General features: G+C 41.7%; 1 protein-coding gene across 1 annotated transcript in view; it reads right to left on the reverse strand.

The window, feature by feature from the left end:
• Positions 1-21,918, reverse strand: part of TMEFF2 (transmembrane protein with EGF like and two follistatin like domains 2) — a 187,425-nt gene extending 165,507 nt beyond the window's left edge. The window contains exon 1 of the mRNA XM_077181183.1: positions 21,882-21,918. Coding sequence (XP_077037298.1) covers positions 21,882-21,903 — 22 coding nt within the window. The 5' untranslated portion in view covers positions 21,904-21,918. The remainder of the gene's footprint in view (positions 1-21,881) is intronic.
• Between the last annotated feature and the right edge of the window lie 2,857 nt (positions 21,919-24,775).

The following is a 24,775-nucleotide window of genomic DNA, read 5'->3' on the forward strand; positions in this document are numbered from 1 at the left end:
TACTCAAATTCAGAAAGAAAGAGAAGCAGCACATTGATATAAATTATCAAGTACTTGAAACAGTGTATTTTAGAGCATGAACAAGGATGTTGAACTGAGGGGGCACAAAGAACTTTAGCAATTCCAAACAAATTAGACCCTAACTTTGTCATCTTTATGTTCTTCAAACACCATCTTTTAAATTACAGCCAGTATGAGACCACAGTGGACTTGGGGACCCTCAAAGACCCATAGCCCATGATCTGCAAGCAGTAATGAGAAATCTAAGTTACTGATGCATTCACAAATCCAAAGAGCAAAGTTCAGGATTCAGACCAACTATTCCCTGGCCTTCAGAAATTCTTCATTTAAGGATAAGCTTGGTTTTCTGGTTATTTTGCAGTTAATAGCTTGGTTTTATCTAGCTACCATTAGAAAATGGGGCAGAACTTCCTTTCACTTCATGGTAGCCACAAAAGGCCACAATGTGAGACTTATGAGACTACTTCTGCTTCTATGGATTGCCTTGAAATAAAACAAGTAAAAAATCTTCATATATATAATGAGGTACATAGCAATTATTTTAAAATATGGGCCCACACAGAGGAGAACAGGTAGAAAGAGATGGTTAAAATAAGAGGCGTGCTTGGAGGTGAGAACTGCAGAATCTAGACAACATGAATATAAAATGTAAGCATGGGGATAATAGAAAAAAATATCAAGACCTATAGAGACGTCTTGGTAAATGTCAGTGCAGAATTTGACCTTTTGGTATCTATCATACATTCACCTGTCTTTGTTTGGGGCTGGTATCTCCAATGTCATTTTGCATTGCCTTGCAAATCCTCTGATGCTTGTTCAGAAATGCCATACAGGGAGGATCCAAGAAGTAAGACAGACAACTTCAGCAACTACGGGGACAAAAGTCACATCTTCAAGCATCTCAAAACTTAAAAATTGCTGTCCTTCTGCATCCAAGTTGTTGTGTGTGCATTAGCCACAATTATATTTCACGGTTTTGATCCACATTGCTTGGATTCAGGTGGAAAGGAATATGCCTACTTAGCCATGGCACCTGTAAACTTCCCTTTCCTTCATCTGACTTCATTGCCTGAACAGACGTGTTTTTGGCAAAAGTAAGTTGCCATCAGCTACTCAAAAAAAATCCCCTTTTTTTAGATTTTTTTTTTTTAACTAGCAGTACACTGATAGTGATCCTGGAGCAAACTCGTGCACTGAACCCTGCTCCTGGGCTCTATTCTCTGTCACTCTGCCCATTAAAACCACAACCTACAGACACCAGTGAGAGCCCAGCATGGAAAAGGATGCTTCATTAGCCTTGGCTTTTCACCTGGTAACTGGAGGAAGAGGATGTGGGAAGAAGATTAAAGGTGAAGAGAAGTTATTCTATTTACAAAAATAGGACCTAGAGGACCTGGACATGCCCTGATGTTGTTGTGACAGAGTACTGAAAAACTGACTCCAGTGACTGGAGTCACCGAAATGCAGTCAAATTCTACATGATCTCCTTGACAGAGCAGATGCTGTTCAGACAAGCACTCAGATGGCACCATGTTCTCACCAAAAATTACCAAGCTCATCCCATCCAATGGAGGTTGAGGCCCACATCCAAGGCATGTATTTGGGACTATGTGACCATTCAAGTGGGTATTCCAGAGAGCTCTGATTCTCTGCAAGGCACCAGAGCTGCAGCCCAGCTGTGCTTCTGGACTGAAAGGATTTTTTCATCCTGATTTTTGCTTTGGCATTGAGTCTTATAGGGGCATACTTAATTGTATAACAAAGCACCACTGAATGGTGGTGTTTCATAAATGTTGTGGTTTGTTTTGCGTTTGTTCTGTTCACCCCCATTGTTCATGTTAAAAGGTCCTGCCCCAATCCCAGTTAACTGTCAATCCCCAAACCCCTCCCCAGTTTCTATGGTTTCAACATGAATCATTTTTGTTCCCCACCCCCGGTTGCCTGCCTGTCACTGGGCACCCCTGCCTCCTTTTCCAGAAGCTTCTGGCCAGGGTGTCGGGTGATTGGCTCAGGGACCGGGGCCCCTCCCCTAGTTGTACATGATTGGTCCTATTGTTATGTCAATCCCCAATGTATCCTTCCCTTCCCTCTCCTGATTTGTTACCCCCCCTCCCCTCCCACTTCCTTTATAACCCGAGGTTTTCCTCACTTCGGGATCAGCTTTCTGCTCCCATCCCCTGGATCCATTGGGAGTGTTTGGTCCCTCGGGACCCAATAAACCCGATCATACTAAGAGACGGAGAGACGCCTCTTTTTCCTGCGGCTCGGAGTTTCAGCGGCCAGCGTCCTGAGGGCAGTTTAGTGCCTTAGGCGCAGTACCCGGCTTCGTGTTGGGGAAGCGCCCCCTTTGGCTGGAGACGGGCTGGGCATTCTAGCCTGGGCGTGTTTCCACCGGCCACACCGCTCCACATAAAGTAGATTTTCTTTAAATTGAGTTACTAAAAACTCTTCACCCGCTTTTTTAGTTACGAGAAAAGTGCATGACCTTCTGACACAGATGAACAGCAAACACAAAGGCACTGTTGATTGCCCCATGTGCAAGCAGGTCCTATATAAACAGCAGGGTAACATTTCCAGAGAAGCCCAAATCCATTTTCCACAGGGGAATAAAAACATATTCTTTTTGTTTTCTGTTTGAGGGAGGGAAGCAAGCTCTGAAGGAGACGGAAGCTGCTACAGATATGATCAGCTGAAGCTAATCTTGTCTCCAACGAGCGAGCTGCCTGATCAGTGCTCTAAGTGCTCAGTTATTGATGCTGAAAGAGGCACCACTCTGGAAACCAAGCAGTGCTGCAGCACTTCACTGAGCCAGGGCTTTGGGGTACATCTTCCTGAAACCCTCTGGAGGGTGTGGGTTTAATATTTGGGGGTTCAGTTGGCTTTGGTATGTTTGCTTTTGCTTTATTTTGTTGCTTTGGTTTTGTGTTTTTTTAAATTTTCCTCCTTCTAAAGCAAGGTATTCCTCCTATAAGGTCTATAGGTGGAAAGTGGAAGTCTTTTCTCTTTTTGAAGCATCTTTAATTCAGATTAATATTTGCAATTTGAATTTTCCATTTAGTTAAGATCAAACAATGGAGAAATGCCAAGAAAAGCTACCAGTTATAAATTACAGCACCTCAATAGCAAAACCACTGCAATATTGAAATGTAATAAATTTATTTCCTTTCACTTTAATAAATCCCAGGATTTTCATTTTGAAAATAACCTTGTAAGAAAATGAATGCAAACCTCCCATAAAATTCCAAAGATCAGCAGACATGAGAAATATGGAAAGAAACGCTGAACAGACAGCATGGTTTGTCTTGCTCTGTCTGCCCAACATCTGCAGCCCTTACTTCTTTTGTTTCCACTAACTTTGCTTAGTTTAGTTTCTTTGCTCAATTTTCCCTTTCTCTGCGGCCTCTGAATGTGTTTTACCTTTCTCAACAGATGATTTCCACAGGCTGTGGCTTAAATCCCATGGCTGGCTGACAGTGTCACCCCCTTGCCCCTCAGGACTACAACTATTGATTTATCCGCTACTCAAAGCCTGCAAAAAACAAACCCGCTTTATTCAAACACCCTGAAAAAAAAATCTAAATACCCATGGATTGAGGAATCTGAGGAAAGAGTGGAAGGGGATGATCAAACATGCCAACTACTTTTTTGACAGTTAATAAATTTGGTCAGCTCCAGCTGCTGCAAGAGAACCATATTTTGACTGAGAGCTTCTCCCTCCTGCAGCAATCCATCTGCAATCAATAGATTACCTGACAGCAGGCACCCCTGGGATGCACTGCTCAATACACATGTGCAAGGAGGCTTTTCTCTCTGAGCAAACTGGGGATAAATTCCTGCTGTCCACATCCACTTCTGCACCCTCTAACAAGTGTCCCTTATTCAGAGCTCCTAGGCCTGGCTATTTGAGAGCTCTACTTATGGCACACTGACACCAATCCTCCACCCCCCAGAAAGAACTCACATGTGCTCAGCTTGTATCACTTGGAGATAAACCATTAATTCAGAGAAAATAAAATGCCTTCAAGTATTTTTGGGTTATTTTTCAACCTGTAAAAACAAGTGGGATGTATGCAGTCTTCAAAACTATTCCTATTTAGACATTTCCCCCCCCCTACCTAGAGGGATGGAACAGTTCACTCTGTGTATTTTGCATCCTCATACCAACATTTGGATTAAAAACTACTACTGGTTTAGTACTTGAAAACTACCTTTCACTTGATAGACTTTTACATTATTTTATGGGAAACGGGATATGTTAGGATAAAGAAAACCTGAAAAAGCTACAAAAGGAATAATAAAAAGACTCAGACTGACAGAGATCTCCTGATGGTAATTACTCAAACAAAACCAGCAAATTCTTGTTTCCTGATGCCCCGCCCGAGGCCACCCTCCCTCCCTCCCCCAGACTCAGAGACACTCCCTGTCAGAAGGGGCATTTCAGTGTGTTCTGCACAGATCCGAGCACTTGCTTCCCTCACTCCCTCTGATTTCCCCCCTCTGTCCCTCCCTTCCCTGTGCTGCAAGGCAGAGAAAAGCATCTGCCTCTAGGACAGCTCAGGACCTAACAGTAGCCCCATTCTTGCCTTTCTGGCAAGGAAAGAGAGTTAGGTGCTTAACAACATGTCATGCATAGGGAGTGAGAGGAGGAAGGGATGAAAGAAGGCAGTGATTTCAGACAATATGTGCCATTTGGGTGCCTGTCTAACACCAATTTCAAGACAGAATGATAAAAATTTACCACTAACACAATTTATTATCTGTTTGCATTTCAGGATCTTAAAAATAGAGCAGACAGATCATAATACATGATGTCCCCAGTGATTTCTATTCCCTAATTGCACAGAAAACTTGCTTGATTAGTGCTGTGCTTTGTACAACAGGACTAGCTGGAACCCAACGAGTCTATTTACTTCAGAATGCTCTGGATATGATTAGCAGGAGTGCATAAATGTACATTAGTGTATATTAATGCAGCAACTAATCTACACTGTGGACAGAAACAATACATATTGTATTTTTCCACCCACTATGTTTCTATTTGAAAATTCCTTACACAACAAGTGCCTCTGAGGTACTTACTTTAATTTTCCTTAAGCAATTTGTAATTACCTTAGATTGATATGTCTGTTTTTCTAAATAAATTGCTTTACTGGCAAAAATATGCCCTCTTTGTAAGCAGATTATATCTAGTGCCATGCAGCACAGTTAACTTCTTTCTCATTGGGAAAGGAGGGTTTGAACTCCTTGCTGTGAGGAGTTTTTTTATTGTGTTTTTAAATACATCAAGGACATTTTCTGTCCAGAAACAAAGCTGCCCTGTAAATGATGGGGATGGTTCTGACATCCATCTTCTAACTAAGAATATTTGCATTTCTGGGACTTGCACTGTGCTCTCTGCAGCAGTGAGAAGTAGCTTTTGTACACAAAAACTGGCACCAGAAGAAAGAGATGGTTTATAACTCTGTTGTCAAATCATACATTTGCTGTGACCTTTCCTATGATGTACATGTGGATTACTCACCATGACAAATATTTACCAAGTAAGATGGGAAATACAATAAATAATATTTCTGATACAATGGGAAAGCCATTAAATACCAGAAAATGGAGAGGAAGTTCAGCCCTTTTGTCTGTGGTGCCTTCAGGCCCCTGCACAGCACTACAGCTGAACTACAATCTACAGGATACCTACCACCACTTGGCAGAGAGAGGGACACCCCTCAGCAGGACAGATGAATTCATGCTCCTGAGCCACAGACAGTTTCAAGAGGGATGAAAACTAAACCTCTCCCCAGGACCAGAATTTGCAGAGATAGACAGATTTCAGTAGCATGTTTTGCTTTACACTTGAAATTGCAGCACAACCCTCAAACCTTTGGAGGTCCTGCCCTCTTCCCCATGTTTCTTTCACCATTATCCATTGTCAATAGAAGATTCAATGATTATTTTAAAGTTATCTTTTCCATGTAAGTCTCTGTGTTTCCATGTTTCTCCTACTGTCCAGAGAGCTCCTGGCTATGCTATTGTGACATTCAGTGATTAATAGTTAGCATCAGGATCACCTCCACTAGAACTTTATATATAAACATACAGGACTTGAACAATCTTCCATTCAAAAAGCAAAAAAAAAAAAAATTACTTTAAACCCTCAAACATAAATCTCAAGAAAAGGACAAGATGTACTTGGTAGTTGCTGACGGTACAAACTAGAAAGGCAAGTTTTCTCTTCCCTCCTTCTCAGAAGCAATGTGCTTACCCTCCTTATGCTGGCATCACAGAATATCCTGGGTTGGAAGGGACTCAACTAGGATCAAAGCCCAGCTCCTTGTTCTGCACAGAACAGCTCCAAAAATCCACCACTTGCCCAAGAACGTTCAAATGCTCTGTGAGCTCTGGCAAGGTTGGGACCCTGAGCACTTCCCTGGGGAACTTGTTCCAGTGCCCAACCATCCTCTGGGTGAAGAACCTCTTCCTAATATCCAGGCTTAACCATCCTGAAAACTCCAGGACATACCCTTGGGTCCTGTCACTGGTCACCTCCAGGCCATTCCCTCAGGCCCTGTCACTGGTCACCTCCAGGCCATTCCCTCGGGCCCTGTCACTGGTCACCTCCAGGCCATTCCCTCGGGTCCTGTCACTGGTCACCTCCAGGCCATTCCCTCAGGCCCTGTCACTGGTCACCTCCAGGCCATTCCCTCAGGCCCTGTCACTGGTCACCTCTAGGCCATTCCCTTGGTCCTGTCACTGGTCACCTCCAGGCCATTCCCTCAGGCCCTGTCACTGGTCACCTCCAGGCCATTCCCTCAGGCCCTGTCACTGGTCACCTCCAGGCCATTCCCTCAGGCCCTGTCATTGGTCACCTCCAGGCCATTCCCTTGGTCCTGTCACTGGTCACCTCCAGGCCATTCCCTCAGGTCCTGTCACTGGTCACCTCCAGGCCATTCCCTCAGGTCCTGTCACTGGTCACCTCCAGGCCATTCCCTTGGGTCCTGTCACTGGTCACCTCCAGGCCATTCCCTCAGGTCCTGTCACTGGTCACCTCCAGGCCATTCCCTCAGGTCCTGTCACTGGTCACCTCCAGGCCATTCCCTCAGGCCCTGTCACTGGTCACCTCCAGGCCATTCCCTCAGGCCCTGTCACTGGTCACCTCCAGGCCATTCCCTCAGGCCCTGTCACTGGTCACCTCCAGGCCATTCCCTCAGGTCCTGTCACTGGTCACCTCCAGGCCATTCCCTCAGGTCCTGTCACTGGTCACCTCCAGGCCATTCCCTCAGGCCCTGTCACTGGTCACCTCCAGGCCATTCCCTCAGGCCCTGTCACTGGTCACCTCTAGGCCATTCCCTTGGTCCTGTCACTGGTCACCTCCAGGCCATTCCCTCAGGCCCTGTCACTGGTCACCTCCAGGCCATTCCCTCAGGCCCTGTCACTGGTCACCTCCAGGCCATTCCCTCAGGCCCTGTCACTGGTCACCTCCAGGCCATTCCCTCAGGCCCTGTCACTGGTCACCTCCAGGCCATTCCCTCGGGTCTTGTCACTGGTCACCTCCAGGCCATTCCCTCAGGTCCTGTCACTGGTCACTACAGAGAACTCAGTGCCTGCCCCTCTGCTTTTCCTGGTAGGAAACTGGGATGAGACACAGTTGTAACAAGCACACACTTGGCAAAACCACTGCATTCCTCCTAACCTGGCTTCAGTGAGCCACATTTTGCTGTAAATTCTCAGATATATTCTCCTTGTCTCTTGCTAACCAAGTTTCACTGTTGGTGGCCAGATGGATGATGCCCAGATTTCATGAGATGTGGAGCCTGGCAGATTCCTGCTCTGGAATCTGGGTACCTGACCATGTCAGTCTGCAGCCTTGCCAACACTCAGCTGAGCAGTTTCACAAAGTAAAGGCCAATACCAGATCACCAGAAGGTGATTGATCACAAAGACTGTGCATCATGTGCCAAGGTGTGGTGCCAAGACAGTAGGGGGAGGAATGGTTCACAACAGCTGAGAGGAAGGAGGAGCCTGTGGAATGGGATTGTCTCTAGAACAAAAAGAAATACTCGGCACTTTGTTTAACTGTAACCAGACAAAAATGCCTCACCCTCTGCCTTCAGAACTGGGTAGTTAGATTAGAAACTAGAAAACTGCATAGATTTTCTGATGGGATGCTACTCTGCAGCCTCTATCATTTCGTTCTCAATTTCTTTCCAAGAGTTATGGGTCAATAGCTAGAGTCAAATATAACCACTTCCTCCTGCTTATGGTAATTACTAACTCCCACTTCATCACAGTGCCTTTTATCTGAAGTATCCCAAAGCATTTTACAAATTCAGCAACACATCAATGTTGGACCTGATCCAAAGCACATTAGGGTTAATGAAGTTAATATACAATGTATTATATGCATGTAAACATTTCATAAATTGCTTGCAATAGCATAATTACAGTTGAGGCCATCCAAACACCCTTAACTGTGCCCTATAGTGATGGAAACAATAAAAAAGAACAACTGGATGAGCCTTCCAGAGACAAGTTGCATTTTTTTGCAGCTAATTCAAACTAAGACTATATTTGAATACTTAAATAATAATTAATGTGTACTATTGGCAAAGGACTGGGTTTAGGTTATGTGTGCCACTTAGCTGAACATTCTCATTCTTGAGATTTTTACAGTTTAACTATCAGGCTCAATTTCCTAGATTGAATGAGATTTATCAGATAAATTTTGAAAGAAATTATTAGGGTAGAAGAGATGACAAACACTAGTTCAATTTTAACACTGTATTTATCTAACTAGTGATCAAAATGAGCCTAGTCACATCAGTGTGCCATCTTGACACCTTCCAGAACACTTGCTAATGCATACTGCCCCAGGGAGTCTTTAAATTGCAGGTGTACTAGGAAAAATATCATCCTTTGCTTCACACCTTTTTTAAAGCTCTTTCCTTAAGTATCCTCAAATGCTCACAGTTTGAAATAAGACACAAGCTGGATGGACACTTCACCCCACCTAGTGCAGCAAGAGCACTGGGAATATCACATTTTAAAACAAACACTCTGGGCTTTACACTAAAATTTTTAAAGTGTTCAAGCCAGCAAACCTAGGGATCCATTTCAGCCATCCTTACAACTTCACATATCCTAACAAAGACCCACAGTGAAATATCTCACATCTGCCCTACAGCTGGGCTGGTGTTTTAAATGTGGACACTGGTATTTTAAAGTTGCTATAAATAGTAATTGCAATTTGAAGCTTGAATAGTTTGAAGTCCATCATTATGAGCAGTTATCTGCTATTTGGAATTTGGCTCCCTGTCTCTTAGTGACATTGCTGGACTTCTGCTGAGTATATGACCTACCAAGTATTGTCCAGCCTGGATTTGTGTTTCCCTCAGCACTAGAAGGAAGAGAAGACTGAGAAGAACTTAAAGAGCTGAGGGATAAATGACATTTAATAAACCAAAGCACTCCCTTAAGTCTGCTCTGGGAGACAAAGGGACAGCACTTTAGAACACTGTGTTATGATCAGTGCAGGAGTCATTCCCCGCACTCGGTATCTGCTCCTAAAGTGCTTCCACTAGAACGACACAATTCCCATCCTTCTTCCCAGTAATTCACACACTCAGAGTGTGCCTCAATTCACATGGGAGGGATTACAGGGAAATTGCAGTGCTTGTGAGGTTGGGTTGGCAGCCTTGGACGCCAGTGCAGACGGCATTCAGCAGCGACTCTCAAAACAGGTATAAAACAATGCAAGCAGATGTCATTTCCTCTACAGAAAGAGCTCAGCTTGGGAAAAGCTTTCCTTCTGCCTTGGATCAGGTTCCCCAGGGACAGCACAGCTTTTCTGCCAACTGAAGCACAAACTGATGCTGTCTAACCCAGCGTGCTTTCTGTGATAACCAGACTTTGAGCATCTACACTGCATAGTGACAACTGCCATCAGCAGCAGCAACCTTCAGCCTCTCAGATGTCTTCTGAAGATACAGAATGCTATCTTGTAACAGAACAATATATTAAAACATTTTGTTTGTCTGGAAAACATCACAGCTCTTTACTTTAGAATGGAAAATATTTTTGCAACAAAACTCTCTTCTGTGTCAAAGCAGAAAGTTTGTACAAAACCATTCCTGTTCAGATTTGCATTGATTTAATAACTGTATGTTGTCCAACACTTTCTAACATTTTTAAAGTAACAACCGAGGCCAGCTTAATCAAAATGATGAAATATTCCTTTAACTTCAAGTGCTGCAGATATTTGTAAAAACTGTGAAGGTGAAAGGGATAATAGAAGCCTTTTCACCATGAAGACAGAGAAGGGGGACCCAGACAGGCTGTGCAGTTTCCACACTTGAAAGTTTTCAAGGTCTGCCTGGTTAATGCCCTGAGCAGCCTTGTTTCACATCTAACACTGCTTGGAGGAGGTTGGAGTAAGGGTCCCTTTGAACCTGAATTATCCCACGATCCTGTGGAAGTAATTGTCTGACATAAACACAAGACAAAATAACTTCAAAGTTAGTATGGGATTATCAAAGTATTTGATAACAAGTACATTTGAGTTGGAAAAAATCTCCCTCTGCTTTTCAAGTGCAGAAGGCCAAAGACCTGACCAGTAAGGGCAAAAATAATGATACAAGCTAGCCTTTTACCATGGGATTATCTCAACTCAGATGTTCACAACATAATTAAAGATCTTTATAATGGACACATTAATGAACTACACAATTCCTTTCTAAATTTAAAGACTTAACAGTTGTATAGCTTCTAGCAGATATAGGCACAACCAGCAAACCAGATTTGAGTGAGTGGGGTGCTGAGGGGATCAGGTTCGATGCAGTTCAATAACGAGGCACGTACAGCTGAAAAAACACTTGTGAAAGTGCTGAGGGCACAAAGATTATTTCAGCACTAAGATGAAAAAGTGAGTAGGTAAACTGGTGACACTACAGTGCCCTGATAAACTGGCAATAATCTGAGAATATGTTTAACACAACCATATGGAAAAAAAGTACCCTGGCTGGAACTGTGAAATGAGTTAGAGAGTGTTTAAGGATCAGAGTTAAGTTGTTCAAGAGGAGCTCTTGGCTGACATTAAATTAGTGGGGCTAATGTCACCTTCAGTTGCTCACCAAGGGAAATGTATTTCTAAATATTGCATTCCAATTTAGGAACCTATACTTCAGGAATATGGAAATAACAGTAAGTCATAAAAGTAAGTGACCAAAAAAAAAAAAAAAAAGAAAAAACGACTGTGTGATTTTAACTACATTGCCCAGTTATTTAATTAATTCATGTAAATTTTAGTGGTAAAATTTCAGAATTTTTATATTTACTGTTCATAAATGCCACAAATAAAGAGCTCTCAAAGCACACCACAGAGGAAGGGTCTTCCAGTGATGTAGACTAAGAAATAACAGGAGCCATGGACTGGCCTTACAGCAGCATCAATTCCCAGAAACCACATTACAACAAAAACCTTCAAGTCCCTAGAACACTCTAAAACCAAACAAATAAACAGTGGCTGTCACTTGGCATTGATGCTCATTCAAAAATAATTTTGTAAGAGGCACCTGGTGTAATTCTGAATGCAGATACCACAGGTGTGCATGTTTAGAACTCACTACAGTTGTGCACCCACCATGCCAAGAACCAGCAACTCTCAAATATAAGGGATCCCTATTAGTAGTCTTCAACTGGCAGCCGAACTCTGCTTTACCTTCCTCTATTTGTGATTCTAAACATCTAAAATATTCAAAAGCTATAACCTCATTTGAACATTTCCACTCTTACTTCAATGGGGCTGTGACATACAGCACATAGGATATAAGTGTTAGGAGCAGGCATCTAATTCTCTCTGCCAAAGGCAGGAAGAATTTGGATTGCCTTGAATAGTTGGCATTGTGAGTGTGCACAAACCTGAAAGAGCATAATTAAGATGAACATTGGCCTGTTAAGTCTTTTCTTAAATGGTGCTAGTCATGGAGGGGAAAAAAAGAACCGCAGAATAAAAAAGTGATTAGAAGCATTAAATCTGGTCACTTGGCTCAAATCCCACCCTGAGTCACAGTCTAGTAGGAAGTACAGACACTTGATCTCTTTTTCCTCCTCTGTCCTTTCCCTTCCCAGTGAACTAAGTGTTATACCACCCTCTGTCATCCTTCCTGTTGTGCCACTTTTCTGCAGACCTGCTTTTTCTTTTTCTACTCTGGTTGTGTCATTATCTGCACTTTAGATCACATTATCATAACCACCCCAAAAATTTCTATTTAACAAGGGCTGGGTACTTTGCATAAGCATTTTGAGCAGATGATTTTATAGCCACCTTCCTTGCTGCATTACAGCTTCCCAAAGCTAAGGAATACTTCCATTTTTTAACTAATAAGAGCCATCAGAAGTAAAACAGTTTTAGAAAGTGACTGATCTGCAGATTATTTGGTGGGGTTTTTAGTTGGTTGGGTTGTTTGGGAGTGGGTTCTTTTTTTTGGGGGGGGGGTGTTGTTTTAAAATTGTGTTTGTCAGTATTCCCATTGTAAACATCTTAAAACCAAACCGCTCCTTTCTGTTTAAGATAAAAAGTATTAGCAATGCAGCCTAGCCAAGATTACAGCTTAAAATATCTATTCAGCCAATAAATTCACGTATTTAACTTTTTCCCAAACCCCCAAGCCTTCAGAGCACTGTTAACAATCCAAAGTCTGTGCTGCATTTTTCCACTTTCAGTGGCACTACAGACAAAAAAATAGAAAAATTAAAAAAAAATTAAACTTTGACCTATTTTCTTTGCTAAATGGCCACCAGAAATCTCCACAGAACCTGGGGTGTGGAAAAGCAATATGATATTTTAGCATTGCAGCTGAGTGAGAGCACTTCCTTGCCAACAGCTGGGTCAAAACAACCCACAAGGAATGGCGTGTCCTAAAGCTTGTAGTTCTGTCAATTTACACCAGGACCCAAACACAGGGCATTGCAGGAAAGAAGCCCTTCCTGGCCACACCACTCGACAGCTCCTTACGAGGAGTACAAATTTCCTGTATTTGAGGCAGGTGGTGCCAGTCCATCTTTGTGGGCAGCGGTGTGACCTGGCCGTGCCCTCCCTGGCATGCCAGGGGAGGGAGATGCATCTCACCCTCTCCCAGGTGTCACTCAGGCTGAGCAGTTCAGCAGGTGTTTCTGCTCACATTAAAGGCTCGCAAATGGCGCTGCTAATTGAATTACAAATTAACTCATTATCGGATACAGTAAGTAATTTCTTTAAATTAAGTGGAGATTAATTAGAATAGCTGGGCAGAACAACTGAAGCAAAATGGTCCCACCCCCGCCATCAACAGCTAAACCTGTTGAATTATTCTAATCTGACCAAAATTGATTTGGGATTATCAGGCACATCTGTCCAACTAACATTAAAATAGTTCAAAACTTGAGTTATTCCCCTAATATTAAAAGTTAGGTATTTGACACCTATAACCCTTGAGAATATGCTCATAAAAAAGGAGTTATTTTGCTATGTTTCTTGAGAGAATGGAGTCAAGCTTTCAGGTTATGAAGGGCACACTTGACAGTTGCTTTAGCAGATTAAAAATCCCAATAGAAAACAGCCTCTATTATCCTTTGAAACTTTATTATTTCTGAAATAGTTACTCGTACCAGAGTAATACTCCCTGATAGCTAATAATTGCAGTGAGCTTTCCTCAGGTTGTACAAATACAGTCATGGCCACCAGCAACACTGCAGCTCTCAAGGTGATCCTTCAGATGTGTCTATGTGTAGAACACAGACACAATCCTTCACATTGTGTCCATGTGTAGAACAGAACAAGACAATAAAAGTGCTGAAAAAAATCTCAAACCCAATGTTTTTTGGAACAGAACATTCAAATGCAGCAATTTTTAAAATCTGTTTCTAATGGAGGAGAAAATGGTCAAGCATTATAAATCATTATTAGCAACTGTAACATTAAGGACAAAGCCAATTTAGAAATAATCCATCAACTGATCAAGAATTTTCTTTCCCCTCCCATATGTATAAGCAGTGCCACATGAAATCACCCAAAGCCTTACAAATAGCATTTCCACCTGCTGAAAAATAATCCATTAAAGTCTTTTCATGTGAGTCACAATAAAGTACAGCATGATAAACTGTATTTTAATTGGAGACTAGGAGAAGGAAATTAATTTCACCAATAACCTTCTGTGATAAGGAGACACAGGAGTAATTTGATGCCAGCTTGGTCTTCTAACTAGAACTTCCCAAGGAAAACTGGGATTCAAAACATCCTCATTTATAATCCCAGGAAGGGACTAGGTAGGGTGGGCCTGAGAACCATTTGACAAGCATGTAAAACATTAATTAACACCTCAAAATACCACCTATCCAGAAATGAACAATAGCCCAGAGGACTGGGAGGGACAAAAGGGCAATAAAAGGCAACAGCCTTGTCCAGAAGGGCTCTGTTTTCTTTACAGTGACCAATACAGAGCTGACAACAGAATAGACACCATCAGAAAACTATTGGAAAAAAAAATAAATCCAGAATGTTCCATGGCAAGTACTGAGCACCCGAAGAGGTTATTTGGAGAAACTATAGGGAAAGGAAGGCAGGTCAGGATTCTGATATCCCCCAGAGTCTCGTGCCAGGTTATGAAACAACTAACTCAAAAGGCATATCCAGAAGCTGCAAAAACACTTAAATCACATCTTAGATTAAACAATCATCATGGCAGAACATATGTGACTGAAGAGTTGTGATGATAAATGATGAGAAACTTGTTTCTTTGCCTTTTAATGCAAATTAAAATGGCATAGAAACGTGAGGACTGTTTTGATGCAGCCACATCTTGGCAAGTCCTCTATGGCCTCTTTATCATTATGGAACTGGAAACATTTAAGGAAGACATTTGCCATCACTCTGACAAACCTGCTTATTCCCATCCCCACATCTAAATCATGGGTGTGCTACAGTGCAGGAGTAGTAAGGATAAAATAGATAAATTGGAGTCAAACAGGAGTCCTCACTTCTGGAAAGGAATGAGGGAAGAAGGGGGTTAGAGAAGAGTTAAAAATGCTAACTGTAAGGCAATTAAAATTCTCTGTAAAACTATCTGTGGTACCATATTAGAAAGCAGACCATTTCCACAGCAACTAGAAGAGGTACCATAAATTAACCAAATGACACACTAAAAAGCTTAGACTTAAAATCTGCTAATCCCCTTAGACTCAGCCTCTAACAATTTTGCAACAGGAACTGCAGCTCCTTTTGACAGAAACAGTAAATCATCCCCCTCAAGCAGCATATCTTACTGCAAAATAGGTATGTAAGAAACTATATCTGTCCCAGTCGGTTCAGAACAGTGTTTTAGAGCAGCTTATGATTATATTTTAGAAGAACTTTTTCCCCATTTAAAAATTACATCAGTTTTAACATTAAATCCAGAGATAAATTGGGCACTTTGAGATATTAGAGGCTTTTCCAGTAGATGTTCTAGACATTTTGCTGCCTTTCATGTTATTCTAGAGGCTAGTCAAGCTCATAGTTTGAAGTCCAAAAGCTTTTGGAAATTGATGTCTAGGGCTAAGCTTAAATCTTTAAACACTTTTCAAAAGCAAGACTCATTCAGAGAGCCAAACAGTCTTAGCAGTCAGCCTTTTCAACAGGACCTATTTGCAAAGATGGATCTAAAATAGATTACTTTATCAGGCTGTTCCAATGAAAGTCATTTTCGGAAAGAAATTCTCCAATACATCAGTCTGTTGTATTCACAGAAAGTAGCAGTTTCTAATTCGTCCTTCATACAGCTGCAAGTGCAGTGAAGATCTTAAATTCTTTATCTCAGTGGGGTGAAGGGTAAAGAAGGGAAATGCAGATGTAAAATACTGAACTCATTTATTTGGACAGTGGATGAAGCAACCGTGATACGTTTATTGATTTGCTGCTCCACTAATTAACATAGCGCTTTCAGTCTTCAAGTTTTCATCAAAAGATTGAGCTGCTTAAGACAGTGTTTTCAAAGTCACTTCTCAGAGATGCCACCTTAAACCAGAGCAAAACCTCTGTAATTTCTGGTTTTAATTGGTAATGAACAGGCCAATTCTCTGAAGATTCCAATCCATGTACTCTGACATGCAGGCTTGTGCACAGCAATGTGAAAAGCAAGCCAAAAGGAAATGTTGCATGCTTGTTTCTAAGTAGCAAACACATTGCAGCAGGATACCAGTGTGGAAAACAATTCCCATTATAAACATGGAAGCATCAGACCTGCATCCCTCACCAGACATCTCCCCCTCCCTCTATGATGCATGAATAGCAAGTTAACAAATACTTCCTCAGCAAGTATAAGAGAGGAAGCAAAAAATGGGGTCCCAGAAATTAAGAACACATTTCCATTAAATTCTACCATGCTTAAAAAGGCAGCAGCTCATTAATTTCCTGAGATCTGCTCGCTCATAGCCACAACAAACAACTACAGCTTGAACAGCAGGAATGGAGAGACAATGTTCTTCATGGTATTTTCATGTCTCCTGGCATCAAGGAGATGTTTATTAACACAAGCTTTTTTTTTAATGACCTTTACACAAGCAGCATCTCAGAAGGCAGAAGAGGAGTGATTAGGGTCTGTATGAGCCTGAAGTCCAGCTTGTTTTCTTAACTCCTGACTTCTCTCAGCAATTACTTAGAAAATGCTCTTTCATTCAGAATATCAGCACACATCCCTGACCTTTGTTCCTTGCTACATACAGATAATTAACCCACCAAAACAGTACTTTCACACCATGAAAGAAGGAAACAAGACCACTGCCTGGGAATTAATCTACTCCCTGGATGGCAGAACACACAGTCTCAGTTAACAGCCCCAAAAAGGCTTCTGATAATATTGTCTCATTGCCAGCATTAAGTCATGATAGAGGTCTTGCCCTCACAAACACATCTACAGAAACAAGGCTCAGGGCCCTTGCAAAACTTGGAGGGTGAGAACAAAGGCAAAGAGCCTGTCTTTCCCTTCCCCCTGTTTCAAGAAAAGAAAGGGGCAACAAGGATAATAAATCTACAGGGCTCTGAGGAATGTGCTACCCATGAAATGGTGTAAAATCCAGGGATTTCCAAAATTGACGCCTGCTTAAAGGACATGTATCACTGCTCTTAAACAAACAGCCCTGGCATGGGCCCTCAGCTCACTGCTGCATGCAGGGATGGTCCCCACGTGGAGGACTCTTCCTCTGGTTTCTGTCTCTTCTTTCTTATTTTTTGCCATTATTTCTTGCAACTGGGAGAGCTGGAGGACCTGGACATAGAGAGATACTTAAACACTTCAGTGGATACCCACCCAGTACTGCTGTTTGGGTACAAAACTGAGGAGCAAACCCATTCATCCTGGGCTACATGACAATTTGCTTCAGAAGTCACTGCAGAAAATAATTAGGAGCCAAATGTTTAGGGGCACATATTTTAAATTCCAGGTAAGCATCTTCCACAGAAGTGTGGAACTGCTATTGATGCCCAATACAGTTCAAATCAACTATACAAGTTTGGGATTTTTTTCCCCCCACTGAATTCTAATCATATTTTTCTTATATTAACAGCATATTAATGAAAGCCTTTCCTTATGTGCCAAGAAGCCCATTTGCAACTAATTAATTCTCAAGGTTTTTATGCTGGTCTTTCTACTTACAGTTTTACAGTTCAAAAGAATAAAATGCAATCTCTTTGATTAAAACAATATGCAGAGCCTTTTCACTGAAAATTATGTTGTGATGAATCGGACTAGAAGGGTCCATCTTGTCACAACATAAAAAATAAAGTTGCAACCTCAGGTAGGATGAATATTATAAGAAGTGTATCAATATTATAAGAAGAACATGCAGAAAAAAGCAAGCGGGAGAAAAAAATCATAACGGATAAAAAAAATAGTTGTGGCCACACATTGGGATTCTACAACAATTTCAAATAGAGCAATCATGTGGGAACTGGTCAACAAAATGATCACCTCTTCCATTTATGTGTAACTACACTGTCATCAGAAAGAAAATCTTGCAAATCTTATTTAGAAAGAACTCAAGGAATTCCTTTCTCCCTCATCCGGCTGGATATTTTCAAGGGAGTGGATGGGGGAGGAAGATGTAACTGCTCTTATAACCATCAAGATTTCTTAATAGATGAACAGTGACAAATGGATTTCTCCTCTGTCCATTTAACTTTGCAGATAACAGAGTTCAAAATGGCACCAAAAAAATCTCCAGACACTTGAGCATTACAGAGCCTGGTCCAGCCTCTGAATGCTCTGCTTTAGGAAGAGTTGTCTGCAAGCAGCAGCTTCAGAGTGACACAACTGAAGATCTTGGTGGTTGCAAAGAAGCAGTGTCTTGGTGCTAGCTCAGGAACCAAAGCTTTACTTGGTCTACCAAGGCTTTAGTAAACACACATGTGAATTTATACCCTGGGACAAAGTGATTGTGACCCATCTCCCATTGGATCAATTTTAATCCACAAAGTAGCCAACTGTGTCCAAAAGGCCACTCAGCAAAACCTTCAAAGATGCTAGAGGATGAATTGTTCTCCAGGGAGCAAATCCTCTGCCCTGGGTGCCTCAGAGTTGCTTGCCTCAATGACCAAACATCTCACACTGGAACCCACCAGAAATTTTAGGTAAGGGATTTCCTTCCCCTGCAGCACTGCAGGAACCTGGGTTCTGATCATGCCTATCCACAGAATATTCACCAAATAGAAGCCATCCATCAACCCTGGGCTGTAAAGCAACTTTAAATTAAACAACTTAAAGAACTTCCTTTTGTTGGGGAATTAGGGAAAAACTCCATCCTACAGCCTCCCAGACACAGGTACCTATAGAAGCTGCTAAGAACACTCCCAGCTGCCTAATGCAAAAGGATTTATTTTCCTGGCTAGCAGCACAGTTCTTTTTCAGGATATGACTCTGTGAAGATGTCAACTATTTGTTTGTCTGTCTAGCAGACGTGTTCCTCAAGTGTAAACGTACTTGTGGCCATGCCAGAAAGAAAAATTATTTTCTCCCTTCCCAAGTCCTGTTAGTTTTACAGGGCCAAGACAACAGCAGGCAAAGCAGATTTGAGTCCCCTCACACAACAAGGTTTGCTAGGCTGTATTTTGTCACACCTGCACAAGCACACTGAAAAGGCAGGTGTAAACAGAAGCTGTAATTTGTCCTGCTGGTGCTGATGCATGGGGAGGCAAAAAACCCAGCTTGAGCCAGAGCCCCACTTGAATGCACAAGGCTGCCAGGTAGAAAAACAAAAGCATCTTTTCAGTCCCAACCTGCATGTATTTTATATGAGAATCACTAAGGCACAATAAATATGGAACCCCACAAAGAACTTTTTTTACAGTCAATTTTTCAGAGGAGAGCTGCAATTTCTATAATGAACATGCATTAAGCCCTCCATAAAAAAGTTAATTAAGAAAATGAGTTTGTTTTTTCTACTCAAAATAAGTATTTTGCTGTTTAAAAATACAGTATGTACAGTAAATATGGTTTGGCAGGAAAGGTTTGTTGCAGAGCTCTATTGATATAGATAACAGAGTTCTTTTCCAGTGCAATTTATATCAAATTTAGACACTCTATGCATGGAAATAAAATATGAAAAAGAAAAAAAAAGCAGCACATGAAACACCACAAGATCATAAAAAAAGCAGAACAGAGATGTGCAGAAATGGCACAAAACCCTTGGGAAAAAGAAAGTTCAGATATTTGCTATTAAAATGGATAACTCAGGTGGATTCTTTCCCCCATCTCACATTGCAGCTAGTTTCAGTAGAAGCAGAGGACCCCACAATTTTTCCACCAGCACTTTGGAAAAAAAAGTCTTCAAAGAACTGAAGGTTTCCTTTTTCAGTCACACAGATCAAGGGGAAGACTTCTGAAACCACATTCAAACAATTCTGTATTGATAGTTTCCAAATTTTCTCTACCTTATCAAAAAAAGAAATAATGACAATGCCCTGAAACAGAAGGCAGTAAATAAGGCTATCACAGAGGTGACAAAGAAAATACTGAAGTAGGCTGAGAGAAAAATGTGTATGGTTTGACATAGAGACAACCTATATGGAAGAAGAGCTACAGATTAAAAGGGTCTTGTTGCAAGGAGAGAAACAACAGGAGGAAGAATTCAAAGAAAAAAATCTATTTCTATCATTAAGAGAGGAGAAATATAGAGTAAACCTCTAAAGGGAAAAAAAAATCTTAAGCTTTACAGCAGTTTATAGTTAGAAATGAAAGTATAAAGTTTGCCAAAGAGAACAGAAAAAACCCATCAGGTTGCTGGATACTTGGTGCCAAGCCAAGAGGAGGAAAGGGAGCCAGAGCCCATCACTGAGGCTCCTGGTCACCAGCAGGAGTGGATAACTTCCCAAGGGATGGCTGAGAATCCCCTCACCCTGGGCAGCCAGCACTCCAGCTCTGCAGCACGAGCAATGAGAGCCTCAGTGGCAGCTTTGATGGTTAGAACAGTCTCCTTATCAATACCTCATCCCTCAGCTGCAAGTTAAACTGGTTTCCAGCCTACCCAGCAGCTAAAGATTAGGTTTATCTCATATATGGTAATGGTAGGGTGGATTCACCAGGGCAGATGTTTGTTGGGACCAAAACTCTGTTCCCCAAACTAATTTTTTTTTTCTTTTTATAACCACTTGAGGAAGAAAAATGAGCCAACAGCCAACAAACATGATAAACTAAGAGTATGGAAAGACACTTCTCTTCATAGCACCCAGAAAATGAGACATCCTCAGCTGTAGCTCAAGGAGCCCCTGTGACTAACACCTCCCAGACAGGCACCACAGGAATGACCAAACCCCAGGCTGCTGCCTGAGACCACAACACACACCATGCTCACAAGAGCACATCATGAAGAACCCTGAAGAGCAGACCAGAGCAAACCCCTCTGACAGGGCTCCTGTACCTGCAGAGCTCACCCTTTACAGCACAAGGACCATCTCCTCCAGAAGCCCACCATACAGGCAGCACACAGACACCCACTAGCCCCTTTTCCCTTTGATTTATTGTGTGACTCTCCAAAGAAATGAGAGTGAGCAGAGCAGGACTTCAGCTAACACCAGGCAGGGAGAGAGAGAGACACACTCCCCCCTAAACTGGAAATCTCAGTGTAATTTGTTTTAGCTGTATCATTTCACAAAAGACAAAGTTTCTTACCTGTTGGCAGGTGGTGAAAAAGGAACTCCTGTTTGCTCTAATTCAATGCTTTTTCTTCCACAGGCAAGAAACCAAGCCTGCCTGCTACTTCCTGGGCCCACCCAGCCCACCTGAGGCTAATTTAGAGTCTTAACCATGGCATAAAGCTACTGGGGCAGGTGGATGCTGTGTGGGTTACTCAGCTCCAAAAATGAACTTGGTAGGCAAAACCCTCATTGCTCATTTCAGAAATGGAGAAGGGGGAAATAATTCCCTCTTAATTTAGCTGTTTTCCTTCCCTTACCCTTAATCTCATTCCTTTCCAACTTTATCTCTTAGCTTGCTTTTCTTTTTACATCAAGCATTTATATAGCTCCAATTTCCTGAACAGGAATAAGCTTACATGAAAACCTAAAGTCACATTTTAGACCTAAATGAAAAATGCATGGTTTACTCTGGTAAATTAAAGCCAACATGCAGGAATTGTTGGTATTTTACCAATTGTCTTTCACAAAACATTGGCTGAAATGAACATTTGCTCCTGAGCTAATGGGAAAACCTTCTCATCAGTGTGCTCTGCCTAACGAGTCATGGCAGCTCCTGCTGGACCAGAGCAGGAATCCAACTTGGCCACATCACCAGCCTTGCTCAGTGACAGGCTTTGGGGAACCAGAACATATGAAATACCTTCCCCTATGCAGAGGTTGAAATCCTTACCTGTTAGAAGAGCTTGTTCCATGGTGTTGGTCTCACAAAGGTGTTTTAGGATGTTTGTGGGAGCCTTTGGATGCTAGGGCTTCTTCAGATGTGTGTTTATTTGAGTTTTACACATGTTAAGGTCCTAACAGAAATGTCTCTGCAAACAAGATAGTTCTTATGCAAATGTTCATAGCAAGTCATAAATTATATAAATTTGATTTAAAAAGAAGATGTTGTGTTCTGGTCTTTCTGCATGCAGTTGCTTTGTAAATACAGGCTGACTGACTCCCCAGCAGAGAGGCACCTGAAGCATGAATTCTTTTCTAGAAAAATTAAAAGAACAGGAAAATCTTGGGCTGATTTCTGAAGCAGCAAGTTCAGTCCACAGATGGAGGTGCACATGAAGCCTTCCCACTAGAGCTCTTCCCTCTCAAACGTGCCTGATCTCAGTGCTGGGGTAATTAATTCTTGTGTCCTCTCAATATATCTCCCCCCTCATTACCAAGACTGTGATGATACTGGATGGTGTCTTGTCTAGTCTATTAAAATGCAGATTACATGACAAAAAGACCTTCAGCATCCAGAACTGTCAGCCCAGCACATTTCAGCTCCCGCTGGTGCTGGCTGGAGTCTCCCATCTGTAGGGAGCTGAATATCTGAGCAGGGATCTGTGGATCAGGACATTGTAGTCTTTAGTCACTGCTGGCACACAAGCAAATAGAGAGACATTTTTCTTTAGTCTGTTCTGTGGTATCCTGAAGACAAAGAACCTTTACTCTCTTCTCAAGAAACTCACCATGTGCTTCACTGGAGGAAAAAAGTCAGGAATAATTAAAGAAGACATGTGCTGTCTGAACTTGCGACAGAAGCTTCTTTGATAAATAATTCATCTTAAAAATCTTGAGAGGTATGAATGAGATGGCAAACGAGGTGCTCCTCTGGAGCACACAGGCCTTCCTGGGTGACCTCCCCTGGCACATGCAGTTCATAATACCCTGGAGGGGGCACAAAGAGAAAAGAGTTTTAACAAATTTGTCAATGAAGCTGTCAAGTACAGGCATATGCTATAATCAGGTACTTGAATATCTCACGGCAGACCCTACTGTGCAATTCATAAAGTATCAGACAGCTTTTCACAACGAATTCCAGGAAGACAAGGGAAAACATCAGACTCAACTCTCACCATCAGCACTGAAAAGCAATGTTACACATTAACAAGGGTTTGCACAGTGTGTGTCCTTCATGCAGGATTGCAGAGACAAATGCCCATGCAGTTACAAACAACATGACATTACACCATTTAGACCTCAGGGAGCATCCTGCCAATTTTCTGTCCATCATTTATTTTCAGATCTGGTGGTGTGCACACTTTGAGCGCTCTTAGCTGAAGGTCACATCCAGTGAAGTTTCAGTAACAAACCATTTTCCATCTTTGGTTTTGAATTGTTTGATTTAAATAGTTTGTTATACTTCTGTTCAAGGCATGTGTCCATAATAATCAGAAGGGAGCTGAGTCTTCCAGCAAAGCTATTGTTTAGCTTTCTCCAGCATTAACACTTATATACATGAATTGAAACATCTGCAATATAAATTTTGTTCTTTTAACCTTGCATCATTCTTCCTTGGATCTCCTGATCCCTGTGCTAGAGATGTTTATGACAAATGTATAAAAACCTTCTTTATCTCTTCTTGCATTTAACAAGTAGCAATGAACAGTCTTCCAAATGGTAAAACAAACAAGTAACATTTTAACAGAACCAATCTTTATAAATCAGGGGTCTTAACTGTAGGGCAGTTCTGGATAAGAATATGCAGATCAAAAAGGTGCATGCAAAATACACATAAATAATATATACATATTTGGACGAGGTTAGCCTATGTGAAAATTCTTAAGGAGAGAGGAACATTGAAAAGGTACATTTCTTTGTTGAAGGTACTTGAGCTGATCTCATGTAAAAAAAGTATTTCAAAGAGGTATTGTTATGTGACAGGCACTGCATAATGTGAGGCTCAGCTCAGCTCTGTGCAAAGTAGGGGCTCCCACATGGTTTGAATTTGACAAATTCAAAACAGCAGTAGGGCGGTTCATCAAGAAACGTAGGATGGATAAGAAGAAAGAGTATCGGGGTACGGCCTGCAGCGAACAACTCCATGCTCCTATTTTGAGATCTTGAACAAGTTTTCATAGTTTTTCTTTTTTCCCCCCCATTTGTATGTTATATAGGTCAATTACTTTAAACTTTGCATATTTTCCCGTCTACTCGCCAACCACCATTTACTTAACATAAATATTGATTTTTATTTCTTTTTGTCTCAGTTAGTCAGAGACCATCTGTCAGACTCTTAAGATGTCTATCTGACCCTGCCAAAGGAAAGCTCCATGCAGACCCTGGTAAATTGCCATTACTTTATTGAGGGAGAAATATTTTTATATCTGATTTTACCTTCTTTCCACTTTTGACAGAAGAGAAGTCACAAGCTGAATAAAGCTTACCTGAATGCTACAGAAGCAGGAGCAAGGGTGCACAAGATTACTCACAACCAGACTTAATTAGGACCCATTTTGGATAACAAAACTGAATTAAAGAAGGGAGAAAGGAGAAAATCCAACCCTTACTCAGTTCCACACAGAAGATGTTACATACATGAGTATGTGTCAAAGTTCTCTAAGGACTGTTTTTGACTTGGAAATAGATGTTGCTTAATGGAGACTTTACAGTTTAGAAAAATAAAATCCCCAAACATGTAAAGACACTCACAGACATTTTCTTGTGTCATGTTTGTACACTTCTGTTACTTAGGCTGAGAAAACAAGCACGACATTTGGGCTGCAGAAGTGTTTAACCCTTCACACATTGCTAAGAGGGAACAAAGTTTTACAAGTTCCTTTGTAAGAGCCTCCAGCAGCACAA

Source organism: Agelaius phoeniceus, chromosome 7 (genome assembly GCF_051311805.1).
Source record: "Agelaius phoeniceus isolate bAgePho1 chromosome 7, bAgePho1.hap1, whole genome shotgun sequence".
NCBI lineage: Eukaryota > Metazoa > Chordata > Aves > Passeriformes > Icteridae > Agelaius > Agelaius phoeniceus.